Source organism: Tilletiaria anomala (genome assembly GCF_000711695.1).
Source record: "Tilletiaria anomala UBC 951 chromosome Unknown K437scaffold_77, whole genome shotgun sequence".
NCBI lineage: Eukaryota > Fungi > Basidiomycota > Exobasidiomycetes > Georgefischeriales > Tilletiariaceae > Tilletiaria > Tilletiaria anomala.
In genome coordinates, this window is record NW_013546945.1 from 25,797 (window position 1) to 48,589 (window position 22,793).

At 57.0% G+C, this 22,793-nt stretch overlaps 10 protein-coding genes across 10 annotated transcripts; 6 read left to right on the forward strand and 4 right to left on the reverse strand.

Moving 5' to 3' along the window:
• Nucleotides 1–37: 37 nt before the first annotated feature.
• Nucleotides 38–1,267, forward strand: K437DRAFT_269609 (RTA1-domain-containing protein; the record flags this gene model as incomplete). Its single annotated transcript, XM_013386346.1, has 4 exons — nucleotides 38–134; nucleotides 213–955; nucleotides 1,038–1,121; nucleotides 1,205–1,267. 4 exons carry the CDS (start codon nucleotides 38–40, stop codon nucleotides 1,265–1,267), a joined length of 987 nt encoding a protein of 328 aa, XP_013241800.1.
• Nucleotides 1,268–2,291: 1,024 nt separating this feature from the next.
• K437DRAFT_295535 (uncharacterized protein) lies at nucleotides 2,292–3,524 on the forward strand. The gene is made up of 3 exons (XM_013386347.1): nucleotides 2,292–2,815; nucleotides 2,972–3,111; nucleotides 3,302–3,524. The coding sequence occupies exons 1-3, from the start codon at nucleotides 2,484–2,486 to the stop codon at nucleotides 3,367–3,369; spliced, it is 540 nt and encodes a 179-aa protein (XP_013241801.1). The 5' UTR covers nucleotides 2,292–2,483; the 3' UTR covers nucleotides 3,370–3,524.
• A 435-nt stretch (nucleotides 3,525–3,959) lies between these two features.
• K437DRAFT_258159 (uncharacterized protein) lies at nucleotides 3,960–7,752 on the reverse strand. Its single transcript, XM_013386348.1, has 2 exons — nucleotides 7,223–7,752; nucleotides 3,960–7,149 (listed from the first exon to the last, which is right to left on the reverse strand). Exons 1-2 carry the CDS (start codon nucleotides 7,531–7,533, stop codon nucleotides 4,086–4,088), a joined length of 3,375 nt encoding a protein of 1,124 aa, XP_013241802.1. The 5' UTR covers nucleotides 7,534–7,752; the 3' UTR covers nucleotides 3,960–4,085.
• A 515-nt stretch (nucleotides 7,753–8,267) lies between these two features.
• Nucleotides 8,268–10,718, forward strand: K437DRAFT_249413 (FAD-binding domain-containing protein). Its single transcript, XM_013386349.1, has 4 exons — nucleotides 8,268–9,875; nucleotides 9,944–10,262; nucleotides 10,346–10,361; nucleotides 10,447–10,718. The coding sequence occupies exons 1-4, from the start codon at nucleotides 8,461–8,463 to the stop codon at nucleotides 10,494–10,496; spliced, it is 1,800 nt and encodes a 599-aa protein (XP_013241803.1). The 5' UTR covers nucleotides 8,268–8,460; the 3' UTR covers nucleotides 10,497–10,718.
• Nucleotides 10,719–11,104: 386 nt separating this feature from the next.
• On the forward strand, nucleotides 11,105–13,998 carry K437DRAFT_258161 (heat shock protein 70). Its single transcript, XM_013386350.1, has 3 exons — nucleotides 11,105–11,339; nucleotides 11,660–11,732; nucleotides 11,806–13,998. The coding sequence occupies exons 1-3, from the start codon at nucleotides 11,244–11,246 to the stop codon at nucleotides 13,683–13,685; spliced, it is 2,049 nt and encodes a 682-aa protein (XP_013241804.1). The 5' UTR covers nucleotides 11,105–11,243; the 3' UTR covers nucleotides 13,686–13,998.
• Nucleotides 13,999–14,137: 139 nt separating this feature from the next.
• On the reverse strand, nucleotides 14,138–16,514 carry K437DRAFT_258163 (uncharacterized protein). Its single transcript, XM_013386351.1, has 4 exons — nucleotides 15,417–16,514; nucleotides 15,282–15,345; nucleotides 14,529–15,200; nucleotides 14,138–14,456 (listed from the first exon to the last, which is right to left on the reverse strand). Exons 1-4 carry the CDS (start codon nucleotides 16,112–16,114, stop codon nucleotides 14,211–14,213), a joined length of 1,680 nt encoding a protein of 559 aa, XP_013241805.1. The 5' UTR covers nucleotides 16,115–16,514; the 3' UTR covers nucleotides 14,138–14,210.
• Nucleotides 16,515–16,919: 405 nt separating this feature from the next.
• Nucleotides 16,920–18,392, forward strand: K437DRAFT_258164 (uncharacterized protein). The gene is made up of 2 exons (XM_013386352.1): nucleotides 16,920–17,367; nucleotides 17,447–18,392. The coding sequence occupies exons 1-2, from the start codon at nucleotides 17,075–17,077 to the stop codon at nucleotides 18,213–18,215; spliced, it is 1,062 nt and encodes a 353-aa protein (XP_013241806.1). The 5' UTR covers nucleotides 16,920–17,074; the 3' UTR covers nucleotides 18,216–18,392.
• On the reverse strand, nucleotides 18,325–19,220 carry K437DRAFT_171223 (uncharacterized protein). The gene has a single exon (XM_013386353.1). It carries the CDS (start codon nucleotides 18,983–18,985, stop codon nucleotides 18,434–18,436), a length of 552 nt encoding a protein of 183 aa, XP_013241807.1. The 5' UTR covers nucleotides 18,986–19,220; the 3' UTR covers nucleotides 18,325–18,433.
• Nucleotides 19,221–20,086, forward strand: K437DRAFT_171224 (uncharacterized protein). Its single transcript, XM_013386354.1, has one exon. It carries the CDS (start codon nucleotides 19,455–19,457, stop codon nucleotides 19,980–19,982), a length of 528 nt encoding a protein of 175 aa, XP_013241808.1. The 5' UTR covers nucleotides 19,221–19,454; the 3' UTR covers nucleotides 19,983–20,086.
• Nucleotides 20,087–20,602: 516 nt separating this feature from the next.
• On the reverse strand, nucleotides 20,603–22,298 carry K437DRAFT_249422 (uncharacterized protein). The gene has a single exon (XM_013386355.1). The coding sequence runs from the start codon at nucleotides 22,267–22,269 to the stop codon at nucleotides 20,740–20,742; it is 1,530 nt and encodes a 509-aa protein (XP_013241809.1). The 5' UTR covers nucleotides 22,270–22,298; the 3' UTR covers nucleotides 20,603–20,739.
• Between the last annotated feature and the right edge of the window lie 495 nt (nucleotides 22,299–22,793).

The following is a 22,793-nucleotide window of genomic DNA, read 5'->3' on the forward strand; positions in this document are numbered from 1 at the left end:
CTCTTCTAGTCCGAAGCGTTCACTTCCTTTCATCACAATGTCGGTCTTCCAAGACGTCGAATCTTGCCAGGGGGTTGATCCTCGTCCTGATCAACAGTGCAGCCTCGACCATGTTCCTTACAAATATGTACCTGGTAAGTCGTTGCCTCGGCCCCACAGCGCTGGCACTACCGGTGAAGTTGCTAACGCACCGCGATGTCCTATCTTCCTAGCCCTCTGGCTCGGGGTCGCGTTTACTGCGTGTCACGCTCTGCTTTTCCTTACGCACATCACCCTGTCTGGTTGGAGATGGAAGCGCGGTGGCTTTATGCTGCTTGCTGCGGTCTGCTCAGCGGGTGAAATTGCCGGCTGGGCCTCACGAATTCAGTCATCGCTGCATCCGTTCGACGTAGACGCCTACATTGCGCAGCTAGTCTGCCTCATCCTTTCGCCCGTCTTCATCAGCGCCGTCAACTACGTCACGCTCGAGCGCATCATGGATGTCGTCGGACATGACTTTGCGCGCCTGAAGAAGCGGACATACTTTACCTTATTTGTCTCGGGCGACATCCTCTCGCTCATCATTCAAGCGGTCGGCGGAGGACTATCGGCAACGGCAAACACAGAACATGCGCTCCAAATTGGTAGTCAGATTACGCTGGCAGGTGTCGTTATTCAGGTGGCAGTCACTGCGCCGTTCGAGTTGCTATTCGCCGACTTCCATCTTCGGCACTACATTCAATACAAAAAGGAGAGGCAAATTGCTGAGGCACAGCCTCTCGATCTATCCGCATCAACGATACCTTCGTCAAAGTTAGCGCCTCACTCCGACAAACTACGCAAGCAGAAGGAGCAGGAGCCACAGGAATTCTTGTCGTACGGACGCTGGTCAAAGAGTGTCTTGCTGCTCAGCCTCGCATCCACTTTCAGCACGGTGATGATTCTGATGCGTTGCATTTACCGTCTGGTCGAAATGGTGAATCAGACAGACGCGCATGCGGTTCCTTTCCGTAGACCATCTGAGCTTACTTTTTGTTTCTACAATTCTTTTCATCTAGGCCCAAGGCTGGTCTGGGTTCCTTGCGTCGAACGAAACGTTCTTCACGATCTTAGACGGTCTAGCCATTTTCTTTTCAGTTGCTGTGAGTATCAAGTGCGGATTGGAGCTTCGATCCGGATGCATTCTGAGGCGCCCCAACTCCTGGCCTTACTTTCTCGCGCTCAGATCTTTATACCTTTTCACCCGAGCTTGCTGCTGCCCGACGTCAACAAAGACTACAAACGCTAGGAACAGCAGCCTGCAGCTAGCAAAGAAGAAGGTGCCGCAAGCTAGGACCGGAACTGCACTTTCGAACGATTGTCTGCCTGCGTCAGCTCGGCTTGATTCGCCAATAGAACACGACGGCTCCGGCACTCGCATGCTTTCCCGCCACCATGATACATACATGCAAGAAATCGCCTTCAAGATACAATAGACACTACACGACAGAATAGCACGATCGGGACTCGGCATCGACATTCTCGCAGTCACCATTCCACAAGTCACGGACTATTTCCTTGTACGCTCTTCCCTCCTGCCTCTCGTTGTTACCGCCGATAGGCCATCTGGCTGTGCCTAGGGCACAGGTTCGCCAGTGTATTTTCAGTACTCCGAAAATCTCACATCATATATCATCGTAACCTCAAAGCCTTTTCAATACCCTATGCCGATGTGCGACCCACCCGTTTCTGTTGGGATACATTTCAACGACCCTTTTGCGGGGAAAGGCAATGTGAACCCTTGCAACCCCCACCCATCTCCGCTATGTTTCGCGACGCACTTCATCAACTCTGCCTCATTTTTACGATTCCTTCCTCGTCCTTTCAACTTCCTTTACCGACCATGCTCTTGCAGCCCGGTTGTAATAACGTCGTAACCACATTGACGGGTATCCTGGGAATTGTGCCCCTCGGAACCACCGAGGGCAGGCAGATCTTTCAAGTCTGCTGCGGAAACACCGCGGTCGAAAGGCAGGCCTTTGAAAGCCGGCCAGGCTCGATTAGGGTTCCGCTTTTCTGTACCTACTTGTCACCCTCAATGAGCTGCTATCTGCCATGAGTCGGTCGTGAAGATATTGAAGGTGTGGATGTGTCATGGCGGCACCGCATCCCACGCGCTTTTAAGAATTTTAACAGTTTTCAACATTGCAAGCGAAACGTCTGAGACTTTTCTTCCCTAACTCCCGTGTTCCTGAAGCCAATCGCCGTCAAGCAATGCGAGATCATGGAAAAGTGTGAAAGAGCCTATCTCTCTCCATGCGAGCAGCGGTCCGGGTGTTTTCGCTCAACCTCGCATCGCTTTCCATGGCTTTGGCTTGCTTGCTCCGGGTGAGCTGACAAGAGTTGGAACGAGCAATGAAGCCTCGGCTTGTCACGAAGGACACTGGTGGAAAAATGCCCGACATCAGCCAGTGGAGAATTTGGGGAACGTGATCGAATGCTGATCCGATCGTTGCTTCGGGTCGATGTCCCTCCATAGAAGTGGCATGGATTGTCTGCTCTCCGCTCCTCCCATCCTTCAGACCTGCTCCCTACCGGCTAACACCTTGCACCTGCGACTTAATCTCCTCCTCCTCAACCCTGGATCCATCGCCGATGACTCGGAAACCTCTCTCCCTGCACAGCATCGAATCTCCCCTTTTGCGACCCCCACCCCTCGGGTTGCTCCGAACCCTGGCCCCCGCTACACGGCATGTGCTCCCTGTGGCCCTTGCCCATCTTGCTTGCGCTTGCTAGAGCGTGTTGTGCACTCGGAGGACCGTCTTCACCGTCTCCCCTTCTCGAGAGTCCACCGTCGGTGTGCCGCGACGCCTCCCTGCCTACCAAGGACGCGCCGTTCACAGTATCGCGGTCGTTCGTGGACTCCGCGATCTAAAGCACCCGCACCCCTGATGGGACGAGCAAAGTCGTCCTCGTTGCGCACGGTACAGCTCTTAATGCCTCCAGCTGGTAGAGTGGTTCTTATGGGGACCTGCTGCCGCCAATGCCTTTCCCAGGGGCCAACGGAGGGTCCACGAATGGCTTTGACGTCTGGACCGTCGACCTCCCCCAAAGCATGCTCGGCGTTGCGCAGGTCAATCCCGAATACATCTTGTGTGCCATCAACAAAAACTCGCGCTCAAGAGCCATGAACCAAAGTCAAGATTATCGGACATTTGCGGGGCGGTTGTCTCAACACCCTATGGGCTACCACCTTTTGGCTGAGCGCAACGAGGCTAATCCGCGGCATTATGCGAGTCCTTGCACCATATCACAATGCTGGGTAATCTGTTGCCCTGACCAGCTTCTATCCTGCGCAACACAACGGCTTGGTATCCTACTTCGACGGGTCCATCGTGCTCCCTGGAGTAAGGTGCATCGTCGGGAACGGGCTGTCCGCCTTGGAAGGCTGCTCGGCGTCTTTACTGCAGCAGCGCGCATCGTCCAACTACATCATCAAGGCGCAAGAGCACCTCTTCATCTTCTTCATCGTTCCCATCACTGCCGTCTCTACAGGAACCGACTAGATCGTCATCCCGCAAGTTTCTGACTCGTTCACCAGCTTGCGGCTACCTGTCAGCGTACAATTTCTACAGTAAATGCTAACTTGTATGGATCGCTGCACATTACAGACCACCCTGATATACCTATTGACTGCGCTTCATTCCCTATCTCGTACGCTGCGAAACTGAGCCCGAGCGACCAAGCATCCCCCAGCAAATTTAACACAGCGCAGTGCATCAACTTTGCCAACACCGATCTGAATTTCGAGGCTGCCAAGCCGACACTCGACTTCCTCATCAGCCTGGGAACGGACGTTCTCTTCCCAGGTAGCGCAGCCGCCAAAGCTGAGCCGCCACTAATGAGTTACGTGGCCGCTGCGGGCTTAGAGGCGTGATATCTTCTCCACCCGGGTCGTGTAACCTTCAAACGGACATTCATTCGTCGTTTTCTTTACCGTGAAGATTTTTCTGCTTGAATCTAGTATCACGTGTCTCAAGCAAATGCGGCCGAGTTAATTCAGAAAAGCACCTGCACAAATCTCAGTACTGTGCTCGAATCCTACTCGACTATGTGCGTATATTTATCTATTCTCCAAGTAATGCAAAAGGATTGATGCCGGGGCGTGCTGCAATTGCGGCTGTCGGTCGCACAGGCTTGTTTCCCCCTGCAGCGGCAGCTCCAGCACTGGCGCCAGCCGCCCGTGCCTGCTTTTTAGCGCGCTTTTTCTCGGCGCGCGCAGTTGCAAGGTCGATTCCCAGCTGCTCTTCTACCCCTTCCATAATGACCTGGCACACGAGCTTTTCTTCACGCGTCACCGCCGGAAGAGTGATAAGGGCTGCCTCCCCGGCGCCAGCACCTGCCCCACTTTGAGTACCTTGCGCAAATAGGTATGCCTGCAGCAGCGGCGGCTCGAAAGCGGTGACATACGATATCGGTAGCGCGTCCGTCAACAGGAGCGATTGCACGAGCAGTTCAGCGGCCTCGTATACCGCTTGTATGCTGTTTGTCAGGTGAATGTGGCGCGTGGTTGGCGCAGCCCGCAATGCAGAGGCTGCATGCAGTGCAGCTTCTGCACGTTTCTCAATCTTGGCACAGACGTCAGGCGGCAAGGTGCCGCGTATGGCCCACAAGCTCGCCAATACTGCAGCGCGAATTTCCTCTGCAGTCCAGTTGAATCGCTTGCTGCTTTCGCCCAAACGCTCGGCTTCGTGCGCAACGAGGAAGCGCAGGGCAGCTGCAACCATCTGCAGAGAGGTCTGCAGCTGATTGAACGTTGGCGTCTGTGCGCCAAATGCACAGAAGAGAATATCTTTGCGTGTTTCGAGCCGCAAAAGGGGCGGCGCTTCCGGTAGCGGATCGGCGTCCGTCTGCAAGATTCGATTTTCGAACGGCGGAAGTGGGGATTGCGGCAGGCTTGGAGAGCCGGGCATTGAGTTGTGTGCAGTTGCAGAAGCCGATCTCGAAGCCTCCTCGAGCGATGCCTCGTGCGCCTCGTATTGCCCGAGCAGATCCAGCAAGGACGGAGGTAGGTGGCTGCGCGAAGATGAAAGCATTTCCGACAAAGACGATATGACAACGGGGTCACCCTTGCGCCTTTCCCCTGAGCGGACCCACTCGGTGACGATGGGCGCTGGCTTGATATGCGCTGCAGCTTCTTGGTCGGCTTGCCGCTGCAACTCGGCGACAGATCCTTCAGAACCAGCGTCCTCATTGTTTTCATGACCATCACCAGCTGCTTCGTCCGCCTCATCTCGCATCATGCGCGAAAGGGGCCCCTCCTCATCGGTATCGAAAGAAGTTGGTGTACCCACGCTGATGAGCTCATCAGGGTCTTCTTCGCTGGCGTAGTCACCCCCTCCGATCCATCGCACACGTTGTGGCGATGCGTGCGTCTCAGCTTCTGTCTCTGACTGCGAGCCGTATTCCTCGTCTTGCAGCACGGGCTCCTCAATTTCTCGTCTGGCCCAGCTCATGCCCCATGCGCCAAAGAGCACTGCGCACACCCACCGCCTTAGCTGCCGCGCAACACCAACATGCACACTGGGGGCGTCAGGGTCTTCTGCAAAGGAGAGAGGGATGCAGATGCGCTGCGTTAGGATATCGACGAGCTGATGATTGAAGTGGCCTTGCCTATACGCCTCCTGGTACGCTGCGAGAGCGCGCAGGTTTGGACGCATGTTCCACCAGGAAGCGTTGAGCGGCTTGGTGGGCAGCACGTCGATGGATGGCTGAGAAACAAAGAATTCGGCAGCGGGCTCATTTAGATGTGGAGCCGCATGGTGCGTCAAGAGCGAATAGACCGCAACACTATCGAGGAGCCCTGCGATGAGCCTCTCCCGCTCGCCAGAAGCTGTATATCGCTCAACTGATTGAGCGGCAGCAGCGCTCTTGCCGAACTGAGAGGCAGGAAGGCTGCGCAAAGCGAGGATCTGGTCCAGCACGCACGTTACGAGACCACGTACAGGGTCGATGGCCAGAGCCGTGCTAACTTCAGCCGCTGTGAAGTGGTCGCCGAGCCGGCCGGAAGGGGTGCTGCTCGACGTGGCTGATAGTGCGCGCCGCGCCGCGGCATCGTTTGCAAATTGTCGCGTGGGTGTAGCGGTCCCAGAAGATGGCGCTGTCCTCCCTCCATCGCTCCTACCATCCTCCGATGCGGCGCGACCCGAGCTAAGCGTGGAAAAGGCCGGGCCGGCCAATCTGCCTAGGCCCACTCTCCGAGTTGGTGTTTTTGAACCCCGGGAAACTTCTGGCGACGCAGGCTGTCTTGAGCCCCCGGAACGCCCCAATTTCTGCCACTCTGTCTTGATCAGGCTTGCCACTGCCTGTATTCGGTCGCAGTTATGCGGCAATCGCTGTTCCAGAAGTAATGTGTACTCTGGTACAGTGTGATCGTTACCGACGAACGCTGCTAGCAGCGGAAGAAAGGTGGCAGGTATGCCCAAGTGGGCAGCAAGTTTGGTTGGCGAATGTACGGAGAAGCGAACCGCACTCAGGATTGGCCTTGCGGCGGCAGCGGTGTCGTCGCCTGTAGCATCTTCGCCGACAACTGCAGTTTGATCCGCTAAGACATCGAGCGTGTACACCTCTGCAACAGCTGAGGGAGCTGAGGCTTCTCCGGATGTATTTGATGTATTCGTTGCCGGTAGTCGCCTGGCTGTTGCCTTCCCCTTCCTTCCTACGACTTCGAATCCGTCATCGCTCCCTTGTTGCCAATTGGAGGCAGCAGGCTCCGCGCTGAGATCACCTCCCGAATTTGACACTGGTTCTTGTACCAGATACTCGAAGCTCGCTAAAGGCACGTACCCGCAACCCTCACCCCTCGAGCAGAGGACGTACATGTCGCTGTCATTGCTGACGGCGTAGCCGCCTCTGCGCTCCGCCTCTTCTGCCACGAGCGAGTCTGCCTCTGACTCGGAAAAGACGAGCTCAACGCCTTCCTCCCGGAGAGCTTGGATGAGGACATAGGAGAGCAAAGGGGGGATGTAGCCAGCTTGCGCTTGAACGGATGGTGAGGTCCGACTGTTTGGGGAGAGGCGCATGAACAGCGAATTGGATCGGAATTGATGCTCTCGTCGGGCCAGGACTGCATCGAGCTTGGTCGGTGGCAGGGGTCCATCGAAGACAAAGACGGGCTTCAAATTGCATCTCCTGCGATTAAACCAACGAGGCATTGCGTCAGTGCTTTCGTCCCACCATACAACCTGAGGCCGCGATGACTCACTTCAACACCGTGCAATACCGACGGACATGGGCGTGCCATCGCGCATATTCACCGCCGCGTGTGAGATCGACAAAGTAGTGGAGAAAGTGGTAGAAGATCCAAGCCCACGCGTCGATCACTAATACTGTGGGCCGCTTGCCGCTTGTTCCTTTAGCTGCTTCTGCTGTAACCGCAGGTTGTGGGCCATTACCTCCTGTTGCCGCAGGCGTTGCGGCGTGTGGTACTTCATCGTTGATGGCTGGAAATGTCAGCTGGTCGGATATGCTGCGATAGATCTTTTTGACGTAGGACGTCAGATAGATGATCCCCATATCTGAAGAAGCGCACGCCAACCGGCCTGTGGGCGGCTCTTCCCAAAAGAGAGGAAGTCCGCTGCTCTCCGTCGAACAAATGCAACCGTGGCGGATCTTCTTCCGCGCGAACCTGCACAATCAGCCGCTTATGTACTCCAAATCCCAGTCAGTGGCAAGTATTCATATGCCCTGAGACCATGTGTATTAGCCAAAATGACATTGCTCGTTATCCACAAGCATACAAGGGTTGCTCGACAAAAGCCTGGGGGTGGATGAGGAAGCTCGACTCGAGGATTACAGTCTTGTCTCTCGCCGGAAAAAGTGCAAAAGTACGTAAGGTTGAAATGAGCGCAATGAAAGTAGGGTTGTTGCGAGGCGCTTTTTGGCAAGATCCGTTTATTTTTTTCAGGCAATTCCTGGCGCGATTGGTTGTGCAAAAGGCTATCAAGAACCAATTTATCGTGACTTTTGGAGTGACTTTTGCTTTCCGAAGATTATCGACTATGCGTCCAAATTTCCAGTCGTTTTTGGAGTCCAATAATACTGACTAATTCCGTTTAAATGAATTTAACATTCTTTTATCAATTTCCAACTAATGCTGGTTCCGATGCTTGACAGATTAGTTCGACTTTTCGTTCCGCTTGAACCTGCCGCAACAGGAACCGCGGATCATCTCTCAGGAGGCTTATCCATTATAGCTCGTAGATCCCCCGCAACTGATATGACATTCGAATATATAAACCTTTCCGTTTCGGCAACCCAAGCCCACCGTCCTCCGATCACCCTCCCCTACCCTTCACGTACTCGCCCCTTCGCCCTGCCCGTCTCTGCTTCATGTTCGAAAGTGCATGCCGCACGGTGAATCCAACGAGCACCCTCCTGGCTTCATGACTCGATAGAATCTGCCTGGACTCAACTATCCACAATAGAACTCCGCTCGTCAAGATGCGAGCCGGCCACTTGCTGCTCTCGCGTTCTTCGCTTTCGCACCTTCTGCTCATCTTCACGCTCCTTTCCACGTTTACAGCAGCTAGCTTCGTCCGGAGCCGTGCGCCATCGCCGCAGCGAACTGCTGGTGCCGCCAGCCGCCGCGACCTGATTAGCGACACAGTCGAGAACATACTCCACCCTGTCATCCACTTTGCACCGACCGTCCTAGGTATCAGTATCAACAACAAGGGACTGCAGCTTGACAATGGCACCAACCCCAATGACCCGGTCCAAGTAAGCCAGGCGCTACAGACGCAGCCTCCACCAATCGACCTTGGGCAGCTGCTTCAAGACATCACGCCCAATTATAACACCAGCAAAACGCTGGACTCTGCCTGCTCGGCCATTCACACCGCTCTGCCGAACAACGACTACGTCGGCCGCGTCTGTACCACCCCCGAGTGCATTCAGTCCACGACGCATTACTACAATGCTCGTCAAGCCGGCAACCGCCCGGCGTGCGTCACGTACCCAACGAGCAGCCAGGATGTGGTGACAATCATGAAGTTGCTGAGAGAGTACGACGTCACATACGCCATCAAGGCTGTGGGCCACTCGACAGGCTACAACTTTACGACAGCTCTCGGCTTCAGCAGCACCACGGGGATCTTGATCGACATGTCTAAGATGAAGGCGGTCAGCTACGACGCAAGCACTGGGATCGCACGCTGGGAACCAGGTCAGAGCTGGGGCGAGCTCGCTACGACAATGGCGCAGTACGGCGCACAAGTTGTCGGTGGTCGCCTCGGCGCCGTCGGACCCGGCCTCAGCTTTGGCGGCGGCATCTCGTGGTACTCGGGCCAAGTCGGCTTTGCGAGTGACACCACACACGCGTTCGAGATTGTCCTTGCGGATGGTACGTTTATCATTGCCACACAGGATAACCAATACAGTGACCTGTGGTGGGCAGCCAAGGTCGGCATGAACTCGTTCGGTATCATCACCGCCGTACACTCGCGCACGCTACCTGGCACGACCACCTACGGCGGTTCCGTGATCTTCCCGACCGACAAGATGCTGGACGTGCTCGGCGCCTATGCCAACTGGATCAACGGTGGTGCAGACAAGTGCAAGAAGGGGTTCGTCTTACCCGCCATCACTGACTTTTTTGTTGAGTCGCTCATCACCCGCCTTAACATCTTCGAGTTCTTCTTTGATGGAACCGACCCAGGAGAGTGCTTCAAGGATTTCAACATCATCAACACGCTCTACGATGACCGCAAGGTGCAGCCATATCCGGACTTCCTCAACAAAGCGCTCACCAACCAGCAATTTGTCTTTTCTGGCTTCAACAATGCGTTGTACTCCTCGGTGACGGACCTCATTAACAAGGACCAGCTGCTTGCAATCTACAATGCATGGGAGGAATAGTGGGTGCGCTAGCATTACCTCTGAACGCAATGCAGCTGACATTACCACCCGTTGCTCGACCTGCCAGCTCGGTCCAGACATCAGGGGCGTACCTGCAGAACACCCTCAGCTTCTCAGTCATCACCAAGACGGGCCTCGCCGCATCGCAAGCAAACGGCGGCAACGCGATGGGAGTCTCAGGCGGCGATGGTTATCTCTGGGTTTGCTATGCAGAAGGTTCCATACCCGCCATTGGCGCTCTGATGGATACGAAGCTATTTGGCCTGACGCCGCAGGCGGCGCAGGCGGTGCCCAAAAGCCAGCGCAAGCTGCCGCTGTATGCCAACTACGCCCGGCTCGAGCAGAAGCCGTTCTTGACGTATGGCGGCATCGAACTTCTTCGACAGGTGCGTTTCATGAGTCTTTGGGGATCGACCATGTTGAGCTTACAAGTTTAATGTGTCTGCGTCGTGCCTATTTTATATTGCAGATCAAGAAGAAGTACGGTGCGTTAACCAAATGAATCGCCAACCATTAGCGTCCACCTTGCCTCTTTTGCTGACACTTTCTGCTGCGCCTCTTTCTGTGTAGACCCCGACAACTTCATTAGCTCTCACACCACTGGGCACGACTTCTACTGAACACAATGTATGCATTGCAGCATCCAAGCGCACAGCCTTTCTTGAATCTATGGATTGTGGTGCATCTGTCTATTCCCATGTGCGCCTAACCTATACATTCAGCGAGCACTAATAGTCCAAGAACTGCCCCATAAGCCCTCGCTGCCGTTTTACTTGGTTTGGAGCCAGAAGCGAAGGGAGACCACGATGGGAACATGACATACAACAACTGCTGCGGATGTGACACTTAAAGAAGCTAATAAGAGGGACGGAAGCGGGCCCATACCAGGCAGCAGTAGACCATCACATCACCATGAGCGCACAACGCGCGAGCACGTATCAGGAGGTGCAAGTCTTTGAGAGTAGCAATTTCCCCGAAGGCGCGCTCGACATGTATGGTACCCTGACATAATGTTCTACTGTATAGAGCTGCTTGCCGATGTGTCTCCAAAAGCACTGGTTGAGTGTCCAGCCAAACGAGTGTCCCGAATATCGGCGAAGCACGGCTGCCCCCGGAGGGCAAGGGGATTCGCTTCTCGGCCGAGAGTGTGGATTATATCAACGTCATGTTTCTGTGGTTTTTTCGTTTCCTTCGATGCCGTTCCGCGAAAATCTTCTCTCCTCCGTCCTTCAGCATTGGCTTGTACGTCGACCAACTCCTTCTCGAGTAACACCACACCATCCATCGACAATTGCCCCTCCGACTCACCCCATCTGGAACGAGTGCAACGAGTCACGCACTGCAGACCCCAAGCAAGAGCCTTCAGCATGTTCCCCAGGCAACTTCGATCCGCTGCGGGCGGCAGCTCCCGTCTACTCGCTCAGGCCCAGGTGGCTAGCCGACAGCCGATGGCCAACGCAGCTGTGAGTAGGCAAGTGTTCATGACTGAATGCTGAGGAGCCAATATTTCGGTGTAGACATCGCATTCTTGGTGTCCCGGCTGCCCCTTGAAGGAAATGGCCGTGAGGGGTTGGTGGCAAAGGAGGAGGGTGCTGTGCCCAGTCTGCTCAGGTCATGGGTCGGAAATAGGCTGCGCAGTGTTGTCGCATGACGATCGCCTCCGTCGCTTGTTCCTTTGGTAGCAAGGAAGGGGTAGAGGAGGAATTAATTATACATCACCCACGCCTTGCCTGGCCGGTATTTGTGCTGACATGCATGTCCGACGCCTGCTTGCCTTTGACAGCGCCTGGCGCCACTCTCTGCGCGATGGAACTCGAGCAAGGTCACCGGGCCAGTTATTGGTATCGACCTGGGAAGTGAGTACCACATGGCTGCTTTGCTTTTCCTGCGCAAACTATTACTGACCACATGCTCCTTCCTACTATGTAGCCACTAACTCATGTGTTTCCATCATGGAGGGTCAGCAGGCTCGTGTCATTGAAAACTCAGAGGGCGGCCGCACAACCCCATCCGTCGTGGCATTTACCAAGGAAGGCGAGCGCTTGGTCGGTGTCCCAGCCAAGCGGCAAGCGGTGGTCAACCCGGAGGCGACGCTCTTCGCTACAAAGCGATTGATCGGGCGAAAGTTCCCGGACAAGGAAGTGCAAAAGGACTTGGCAAATGTTCCCTATAAGATCATCCCACACTCGAACGGCGACGCCTGGGTCGAGGCCCGGGGGCAAAAGTACAGCCCTTCGCAGATTGGCGCTTTCGTTGTCGGCAAACTCAAGGAGACCGCTGCGAGCTACCTCGGTAAGACTATCAACCACGCCGTCATCACCGTTCCCGCTTACTTCAACGACTCACAACGCCAGGCCACCAAGGACGCCGGTACCATCGCCGGGCTTGATGTCTTGCGAGTGATCAACGAGCCTACCGCCGCTGCGCTCGCATACGGTCTTGACAAGCAGGACTCAGCAGTCATTGCAGTCTTCGACTTGGGTGGTGGCACGTTCGATGTCTCCATTCTCGAGATGCAAAAGGGCGTCTTCGAGGTCAAGTCGACCAACGGTGACACTCACCTCGGTGGTGAGGACTTTGACATTGTCCTCGTCGAGCACCTCGTCAAGGAGTTCCAGAAGGAGTCTGGCATCGACCTGTCCAAGGACCGCATGGCCATCCAGCGTATCCGTGAAGCTGCGGAGAAGGCCAAGATCGAGCTCTCTTCGACGTCGCAGACTGACATTTCACTGCCGTACATTACCGCTGATGCTTCGGGCCCCAAGCACATCAACATGAAGATGTCGCGGGCGCAGCTCGAGAGCCTCTGCGCCAAGCTGATCGAGCGGACGGTCGAGCCGTGCAAGAAGGCGCTGTCTGATGCAGGCACCAAGCCGAGCGACATCCAGGAGGTCATCATGGTCGGTGGTATGTCGCGCATGCCGAAGGTGCTTGAGACGGTCAAGAGCATCTTCAAGCGCGACCCAAGCAAGGGTGTCAACCCGGATGAGGCTGTCGCCATCGGCGCCTCAATCCAGGGTGGCGTGCTCTCTGGTCAAGTGACCGACATTCTACTACTCGACGTCACGCCGCTCTCGCTGGGTATCACCACTCTCGGTGGCGTCTTCACCCGTCTGATCAACCGCAACACCACTATCCCAACCAAGAAGTCTCAAATCTTCAGCACAGCAGCCGATGGCCAGACGGCCGTAAGCATCGAGGTTTACCAGGGCGAGCGTGAGCTGGTGCGGGACAACAAGCAGCTTGGCACGTTCAACCTTGGCGGTCTGCCGCCTGCGCCACGCGGTGTGCCTCAGGTGGAGGTAACATTCGATATCGATGCTAACGGCATCCTCAACGTCAGCGCGATGGAGAAGGTATCGAACAAGGCTGCTGACATCACCATCACTGCCAGCAGTGGTCTGAGCGACCAGGAGATCGAGCGCATGGTCCAGGATGCCGAGCAGCACTCTGAGGCGGACAAGGCGCGCAAGGCGCTCATCGAGGAGGCCAACCGCGCGCAGAGCGTCTGCGCCGAGACAGCCAAGGCGCTCACCGAGTTTGGCGACCAGTTGCCCACAGAAGACAAGGAGAAGCTCAACGCGCTCATCAAGGAGACCGAGGAGCTGGCGGCTAAGGGCCAGAATGCCGACGACAGCGTCACCGCAGAGCAAATCCGGGAAAAGGTCGATGCGACGCAGCAGGCCAGCCTGGGCCTGTTCAAGCAGGTGTACGAGAAGCGCAACAACCAGCAGCAGTCCAGTGGCAGCAACGGTTCAGATGGTGCCGCTAGCTCGGGCTCCGAGGGCAGCGAGCAAAAGTCGTCATGAGTTGCCGACGGGGGGAGATGAGAGAGGGCATGAGCACTTTTGGTGGTTCAGCCTCGAGTCGCCATCTTGACTGTGACTCGATACCAGCAATCATCAAAGCCCACCACTGCACGCCTTCGCGGTCATAGATGACAGGCGTCGCATTTTATTGCAAAGGGGAGACGTTGGCCCAGCGGGACGTCAGGAGCATTTTCACAATATTCTCGCTGGAAGTTCCCCGCCTTCACATGCCCGTCGCTTTCTGCTTGTACAATAGAAATGTCTACCAGGCACGCACTCACGGCGCTGAAATTGCATCACCACTTTTTCCGCTCTGAACTGTCCTCGTGTCAGTCTCAACAGTTCCCGTTCCGTGTCATTGGATCTCGTAAGAACCTGGCAATACACAGCAATCGCGGCACCGCTGTTGGAGAAGAACAGATGCCGTACCCAGCCGGCGCGAAGCTCACGGTCCACATTGGCAACAGGCAGCTACTATGAGCTTGCGGCCAAAGTCCTTGTCCTTAAAATACAGCCGCACTGGAACTAGTATACATCGATGAGCTTCCCCGGATTCATGATCGAATCTGGGTCGAGCGTCCTTTTGAGCATGCGCAGCAGATCGAGGGTGCCCTTGCCGAGCTCGCGCTCAAGGAACTGCTTCTTGCCGATGCCTACACCATGCTCGCCCGTACAGGTACCATCGAGATCTTGCGCGTGATGCACCATCCGGTGGACCAGGCGCTCGACACGCTCGAACATCTCCTGGTCGCCGTCGCGGAAGAGGATGATCTGAGGGGAACCACGAGTGTTGGATATCAGCCCATTTAAAGAGAGGAAAGGTGGCTTGCGCTGCCTGCTCACCCCGTGAAAGTTGCCATCCCCAATGTGACCGACGATGGGTGAGAGGATATTCTCCTGCGTGATGTCGTCTTTGACGCGTCGGATCAGTTCGCTCAGCTGGCCGACAGGCACGCAGACATCGGTGGTCCAGGCGCGCCATTTCTCTCCCTCCTTCCGCTCGGGGTAATCCAGTGCACTCCACAGAGCGACCTTGCGCGCGTGCCATAGACGCTCGATCTCATCCTTGTCCATGGCGAACTGCATCTTGCTTCCACCGTGCTTTTCGAGGATGCGAGCCGCAAGCTGCGAGTCAGCGCGCATGGCCGCGTCGCTGCTGGCGGCGAATCTGATAAAAAGCGACGGCTGCTCGACGTGTTTGATCGCCCGCGTGTCGGCGGCGTTGGCTTTGTTGACGGCCGCGAGCATGACGTCATCGAGCAGCTCGACACACTGGACGCCAATACCGTGCGCGAGCAGGTCACGCGCAGCGCTGCATGCATCCGACGCGCTCGGGAACGCCGACACGCCGACAGATGTGCATGGGGGGATCGGCGCCAGACGCAGCGTCGCGGCGACCACCAGACCCAGCGTGCCTTCTGAGCCGAGGAAGAGCTTCGTTAGGTCGGGGCCCGCAGACGACTTGCGCGCTCTCGAGCGCGTCGTGATCACTTCGCCCGAAGGCAGGACGACCGTCTGTCAGCCAGAGGAAAAAAGGCGAGCTTGTCATCAGCCACTTTTCTTTCCAAGTTGTTGTTGCTGCGCTGCCCCGCTCACCAAATTCAAGATGTAATCGCCCTTCATCGTACCATATCGGACCGCATTCGTGCCCGAGCAACCGCTACGACCCAACACGAATGAAACTCCCATGAGTTTGTGTTGAATAAGTGGGGCTAGATTCTGTGGACTCACCTCGCAACCATGCCACCAATGGCGGCACTCGGCCCGGGATCGATGGGGAAGAAGTACTTGCTGCCTCTATTCTTCAGCTCCTCATTCAGCCCCTCCCACCTGACGCCCGGCTGCACGGTGATGTCTCCATCTTCCTCGCTGTAACGGAGGATCTTGTCCATCAGATTAAAGTCGACGCTGATGCTCTTACGCCTGTCGCTATGCGGATCGGGCGCCGAATAGTGCGCTTCGAGCGAGGTGCCGCCTGCGTAGGGCACGAGGGGAACTTTGTGCTTTCCGGCGATCTTGACGATGCGTACGACCTCGGAGACGTCGATCGGGTATACGACGGCCGCGTGCGGATGCGAAGGATGGTACGACCAACTGGAGTGGCCGTGCGTTTCGCGCTCTGATTCTTCGAAGGACAGCCGGTCTTCCGGCAAGAAGGATTGCAACTCTTTGATGGCTGCGTCAAAGTTGTACGCTGGGTGCGAAGCCGTTACCGGCCCTCCGTCGTCATTTGTTGCTGATGATGTTGGCTCTGCCGCGGAAGCAGAGTGTTTGGGTTGACTCGAAGGCGAAAAGAGCAAGTAGCCTGCTGCCAGTGCTGCACCGCCGGAAATCAGGGCGACGAGGAGCGGGTTGCTGCCGCCCGGTGATGCCAGTGTACTCGAGCTGAAACCCCTCTCAGTTCTGGCGACTGCAGCGATGTAGCTCATTTGCAGATTTCGCTTTAATGCTAAGCCAATGTCCACTCGTCTTCGCGCCGTTGCTGTGGGGATTCGCAAAGGAGCGGGATCGCACCCAGCGCGGACAGAGGGAGCGGGTATACGCCCCAGCGTCCGAATGTGTGCAAAGTACGACATGCCCACCAGTTTTATCTTCTTTTCTTAGGCCGAATCTCACAGCTGCATACGTATCTTCCCGGGCTCGTTGGTGCGATGCGGCTCCCCATTTCGCTTCACGGTACGAGCATTGCGCGCGCTAGGATCCTAGAGGGGAGCGAGGCCGTGGTCGGTGAGGGGGGAAGAGAGAGCGATCCAGTCAAGACCAGGACAGCAGGGTCGCGTGTATATATTGCGATTGTTCCAAGACGAGGAGCGAGAGTGCAAAAGAAACCCCTCGCAACGGCACCTTGACTTTCTGTTGTAGGGATTCATTCATTGGCAATTGCTTCCTCGGCTCGCTCTCCTGACTCTTTGACAGTGGGGGGTGGCCAGCGCAAACAGCGCACGCGTGCGCTTAACGCCGCAGCGCAGTCGCACGCGTCGGCTCTCTTTAACCTCGCCACTCCTAACCCTCTCCCCTCTGCAGCATAGGAGTAAAGAACGCTTTCCCAAGATCCGGCTGGGTGGAAATAATAGGGTTGGTGGACGCTGCGCGCATGACGTTAGTGTGAGAGTGCGGTGGGGAGGAGGGGGATGCACGATGACGCACGGGCCACAGCCAGCGCGCGCGGGTATGTATAAACTGTAATGTCTGAAGAGTTGAGACTCAAGTGGGGAGGCCCGTCTTCATCCCCATCAACCCCACCCATATCTTTCCCTCTTCTCTCCCCTCATTCACCTCAGCCCCAATCGTCCCCACACCCACCCATCCATCCAAGAAAGATCTCGAGGGATTGCTCACAGCAGCACACACTCACACAGGCCAAAGGGAAATCCACAGCAGGAGTCGCCATGGCCTCGCTCCCAAGCCAGCCAGCCGGCGCGCAGCCATCGCTCGCCGTTGTCGGGCTTCAGCTCGCATCTGGCATCGCTCTCACCTACCCCCTGCAGGTCGCCGACACGGTCTTCAAGGTGACCTACCAGCCGCTCAGCGGGACCACCGTCGGTAAGCACATCTACTACCAGAACACACTCCAGGCGGCCAACGGCCTCATCCAGCGTGACGGATACATTGGCCTCCTCCGCGGCGTCGTCCCCTTCTTTGGCTACACGGTCCTCTACTCGTCCGGCTTTGAGACGTTCTAGTGAGCTCGTGCCTGACCAGCAAGCAGGATTCCATTTCGCAGATTGCTGACCGCCTCGCCCGCTTTTGCTTGCTGGTAGTCAACTGTACCGACGCCTGCCACTGCAGTCGACGCCGCTCGGCTTTGTCGCCGCACAGGACTTTGCTCTCGCCGCGTGGCGCGCCGTGCTCTCACCGCTGTCGACACTGATCACGCGCCTGATCGTGCGCCCAACGGCATACGCACAACTCGCCACTTCGTCCGACTCGTCCAGCTCATCGACGCTCGCCACGCTCGGTGCCGCGGACCCACGCGCATTCTGGAACGCAACGACGGATGCCGCCGAGCGCGCCGCCCCATACAAGCTGTTCAAGCCGGCCGTCATGGTGCTCGAGCTGCTCGCATCACTCACAGGCAACATTGCCAACTCGCTCGTCAGCGTGCCCATCACGGAGATCTTCATCGCACTCGCCGGCACCGGCGCCGGACGTGGCATCAGCCGCCTCAGCAAGGACGAGTGGAAGACCATCGGCACGCTCGCGTCCGTCGCCGCCGCTGGCATTGCCGTGCGCTTTGTCAATGTCGCGCTTGAGACGATCTCCAAGCGCTTGCAGGCTCAGCAGTCGTCGGAGGACAGTAGCGTCATCGACGGTGTCAAGGAAGCCGCATTGTCCGCCGCCGGCGCAGCAAGCAGCGCCCTCGTCGTCTTGCGCCCCAAGCCATACTCCGGGCCGATCGACGCCTTCAACCGCATCCTCAACGAGGAGGGGTACCGGGGTCTCTTCCACGGCTGGGGCGTCCAGATCGGCGGGACCGCTGCTGTCGCGGCTGCCACTGTCGGCCTTGCGCGCTTCAACGGCCGGATCTAAGCATGCGCGGGCGCAGGCGGCGCATGTGTGTATGAGAGGCGCGTTATGGATGCAGAAGCAGGGTCTGGTGCAGGGGCGCAACGGAAAGGGACAGGCCACGGCGCAATGCGTCGTGCTGGGCGCGTGCGTAGCCAGTGCGAACAAAAAAAAAGAAAACGGGAACACAAACACGCTCATTGAGAGCTGCTGCGCCGTGGCGCCGGAGGCCCACTTTGGGACTAATGTATGCGGCATAGGAGTGGCGGCCGCGGAGGGCGCAGATCAGAACGGCTGGAATGAATACGTGCGCTCTCAGATGCGGACTGGTGTCGCGTCCGGCTAGAGCGGGAATGGTAGCAAGGGGCAGCCTCTCTGGAGGCGAACGAACCGACGACGTGGGAAGTAACAGGTATCCAGCCGGGCAGCAGTGCCCGACTGCGACGACTACACACTGGATGCATTTGCGAAGGGAATTTGGGTAAAGGCAAAGGCATCCATCTCCGACCGATCTTTTGGCCGGCTTTCGTCGACTCTGTAATCATTCGATACGTCATCTTCCACATCCTCCTTTCCCCGTGCAGACAGGCTTCCATCGTGCGGCTCTTCAGGTTGAATGAACGAAATGCACGCAATTTACAAGAAGGTATCAATGAACGGTTGTTTCTCATCGCACACTCAGCGTACATTCCCACACGTACACACTCTCCCCCTATCATTCTCGCCCTCTCCCATACTCCCACTCCCGTCACACAACCTTGCAGCGGTACTAAACCACAACCGATTCTCGGCATGTCCCGCTTCGGTTCCGGCTCTCGCTCTCGGCCGCGGCCACGGCCACGGTCGTTCCGCCATTGTACTCTACACCCGTGTCATACACACTGCATTCAACTGGTTGCGAGGTAGAGTACTGCAGCTGCGAGAAATAAGCGCAGGTCCTTTGAGCGTTCAATCCGTTTGAAGGGGCAGTATATGTTGTACAACAGCGGTACGGAAGCTAGCGACTTGAATCCATGGATGAACATGGCAGAACGGTAGGCGAGATGATTCCTTTCCTCTATGAGCGTTTTTACAATATCCGTCACATGGACGGACTGGTCATTTCGGACTGCAAGGATTCGAGGTACCGGACATGGGTAAAGCTTGGTGTGATAAATAAGGTGATTAGGAAGGCGCAAACAGTAGCGGCCGGTAGCCTGAGTGCCGTATGACCCTTGCAATCGTATGTCTGATGCGTAAGAGAGGAAGCTGGAAGAGGTCTGTATGCTCGTGGTTCTAAAGCAAGCGAGCCAAGGAATCAGCAAATTGAAGCCAGCTGCTGTATCATCAAAGGATGCTTACCGTCTTGAGCAAGGTCTCCTACGTCCAAGTGTGGCGCAACCCTGCGCCATGGCTCTGACCGCGCCTCCCATTGGACCGCCATATACTACGCGAGCGCCCGAGCACCTTCCGCATCGGTTGCTTTGCCTACGAAACGTGGAGCAACGCGCTTTGGTCTCCCTTGACGTGCCGCGCAATGACGATGATCACGCCGAAGAGTATCAGCAGGGCTTGGTAGAATGGCGAGTTGACGGGGCAGGCCATGGTTGCCTGGCGGGGTTACGCTATGCTATGCTTCCTACTACGATTCTTGCTTGTGCTCTTCCCTTTGGGTCTTGCTACCTTAAGTATTTTTCTGTTTCGAGAATGGCAGCTTTATTGCACGGTTGGGTAGCAAGCGCGGCTTCAGAGAATGCACCACGCGTGAAGGATGGAGTTTTGCGGAGAGAGGGGCTGGGGGGTCCCTGCTAATACATGTGAGGATAGCGAGCGATCGAGCGAGCGGGTGTATGTCTTTTGACAAGGAGGAGGCAGAAGGAGGGTGCAAGAGTCGAGCTGCGAGCGACTCCTAGAAGATGGACGAGGACAAATGGAAGCGATCAGTCGAGATGCTGTTCGTTGAATGATGGTTTGTGGGTCGATCACGTCAGGGCGATGGACCAGGGGGAAATCCGGGGAGTAGAGACAAATATCACCGGATTATCTGACAGACGTGACTCCACGATGCAATCGGCTCACATTCCAGCCAAAAAGCAGATGGTCCCTAAAGCACGGACGGCCCGGCCGGTGTTTGGAATTTGGATGTGCTACTTTTGTGGACGGAACCCAACGAATTCGACTTGGTGTATATTCCTCGCCACTTGAGGCACCGCTCATACATCAGAGCTGGTCGTTGAAGACGGGACAAAAGGATTGCAGCATATGTGTTGCGCTTCATGCTCTCTGAACCCTCGGCGACTTGCTATGGGGGCCGCGAGCCCAGGAATGCGAGCGAACCAGAGCGTACAAAAGCGAGCTGCGAAGCAGGTACATGTGAAATGACTCGAGAAGGTCTCATGAACTGGAGAGAGGCGTCACGGGCATCGCGAGCAAGTCCTATATCGGATTGTAGCAGAGAGACGATACACATAAATCAACTCGCTATGCTCTGGTCGGCAGGATACTCGCTCTCGATGAGCGCGTCGCATCTGACGATAGACGCCTGCCATGAAGAACCGAGCAATGGCCCTTATGCCAACCCAGCAGCCTTCCTGACCTCGGCCGCAAAGTCGAGTGCGCCATCGCCTTGCTGTCTCGGCTCGAGCGTCTCGCCGACTTCCCAGCGCTGCATACCTAGCACCTCTATGGCTGGCTGCCCGCTGAGGACTTTCTGCGACCACGCGACCAGGACGGAGCGCACGGATTGAGATGAGTCAAGCGCCGCGGGCAGCGCGCTTGCTGCTGCTGCTTCAACGGGAGGGAGGGCAGATGGGAGGAGCATCATGAACGGCTGGTCCAGCAGCGCTGTGCTGCTTTCGTCTGCCTGTGCCGCTCCCGCCTCCACTGAGCCGATCGAAGACGTCTGCATGCCGGCAGTCTGACGAGCGAGGGAGCGTACCAATGCGCGCACCATCTTGGCCAACTGTGCATTGTCGACATTCGCGTTGGTGCTTGAGGAGCCGCCCCCGTTACCGTTGGACGCGCGCTGCGGGAAGTGCGTCAGCAGCAGGGAGCCGACTCTACCCATCGTCAGGCTGTACCCCTGGGCGGTCTGTGCGGGCAAAGGGGCCGCGGGTGCCGTGGACGACGCGCAAGAGCTCGGCGCAGCGGCGGGAAGCACGCCGTGAGCGAAGGAGCTGGCGAGCATCATGCCGCCGCCGCCCTCATGCGCCGCGCACGGCGGCGAGAGCGCAGCGGCGCGGCTGAGAGTGATTTTCTCGCCAAGGCGCGAAATGGCGTCGATGATCGCCTCGGAGATCAGCTTCGGCTTCGCAAGCACAGGCGCCGACTCGGCGCTCGGCGAGCTGCTGAGTAGCGGAAATGTGAGTAGCTGTGCCAGGTCAATGTCCTGCACGGGTCGCGCGATGGCGCTGCTGCTGCTGCTGCTCGCGTCGATGCTGCCGGACAGTGCGGGGAACAGGGCAGTGGTGTGGGCAATGTCACGCGCAAGCTCTTGGAAGAGCGGGTTGCGCGCTACAAAATCCGTCTCGCAGTTGAGCTCGATAATGGCCGCTTGCGGGGGTGAGTCGAGTGAGAATCCGGCGCGCTTCGCTTCGGGCTTGAGCTCGACGCACAGCTGCGGCTCTGCGGCGTGTGTGGTGGCGAGGCGAGCCGGCAGGCCGTCAGTGCGGACGCACACGGCGATGACGCCCTCGGCGGCGCGGCGCGCGGCGACCTTGGCAGCCCGCGCGGCGCCCTGTGCCTGGCGGTCAGTGTCGAGCCAACGCACAGCGGCGTCGACGTCGTCCGTGTGCGGAGCAGAGGCGGCGCGCGAGGCGAGCAGCGCCTCGCGCGCTTTCAGCAGCGATGTGCCGGGCACACGCTGGCGCAACGCGGCGATTGCCTGAATCGCGGGCTTTGCGGGTTTGGCTTGCTCCGGCAGGTGGGTTGCGCGTGTGGCGTGCACCGCACGACGCGCAGGATGGTGTGCGCCTGAAGCTGCTGATGCCGCTGCCACGGCAGCTGAGGCCGGACGGCAAGCGCACAGTGGCTGTTGCGCATGCGCCACGGGAGCGCGCTGCAACGCGCGCAGCGGCGCACGCAGGGATATACCTGACATGAGTGCTCGAGTCTGTGCTCGCTGCGATTGGTGCGTGAAAAGGAGCAGCATTGACGGCCGGCACGCTCTAACTGCCAAGGCGTTCTAAGAAGAAAGCTGTCCTCGCCTGTCTCTCCTCCCTACAAAGAGACTGGAGAGGTAAAAATATTGTGATTACGTAAGCAATTGAGGGCAGTCCTCTTTGCGCTCTGCTTGAGCAACTTCTACGATACCTAGTCAAGTCTCAATGTGAATATATATGTACATGGGAAGATCCTCGTATGTACGCTCACTGCAGTGTCCAGCTTTGATGGTGTCGGAACTCGGATGAAGTGAATACATTTAAGGTGAGCGCAATGTAACGCAACCCTTGCCGCGGGCCCACCTCATCTGCGTGCCCATATAGTTTATGTCTTGCATGCCGTGCATCGATCCCGCTTGCCTTTGTCGTGTACATAATGCACGGTAAAGTCAACGCAACGCTGAGAGACCAGAGGTTGGGTGTGCTATATGCACATACCGACCGCGCAAAGGAACGTGACGAA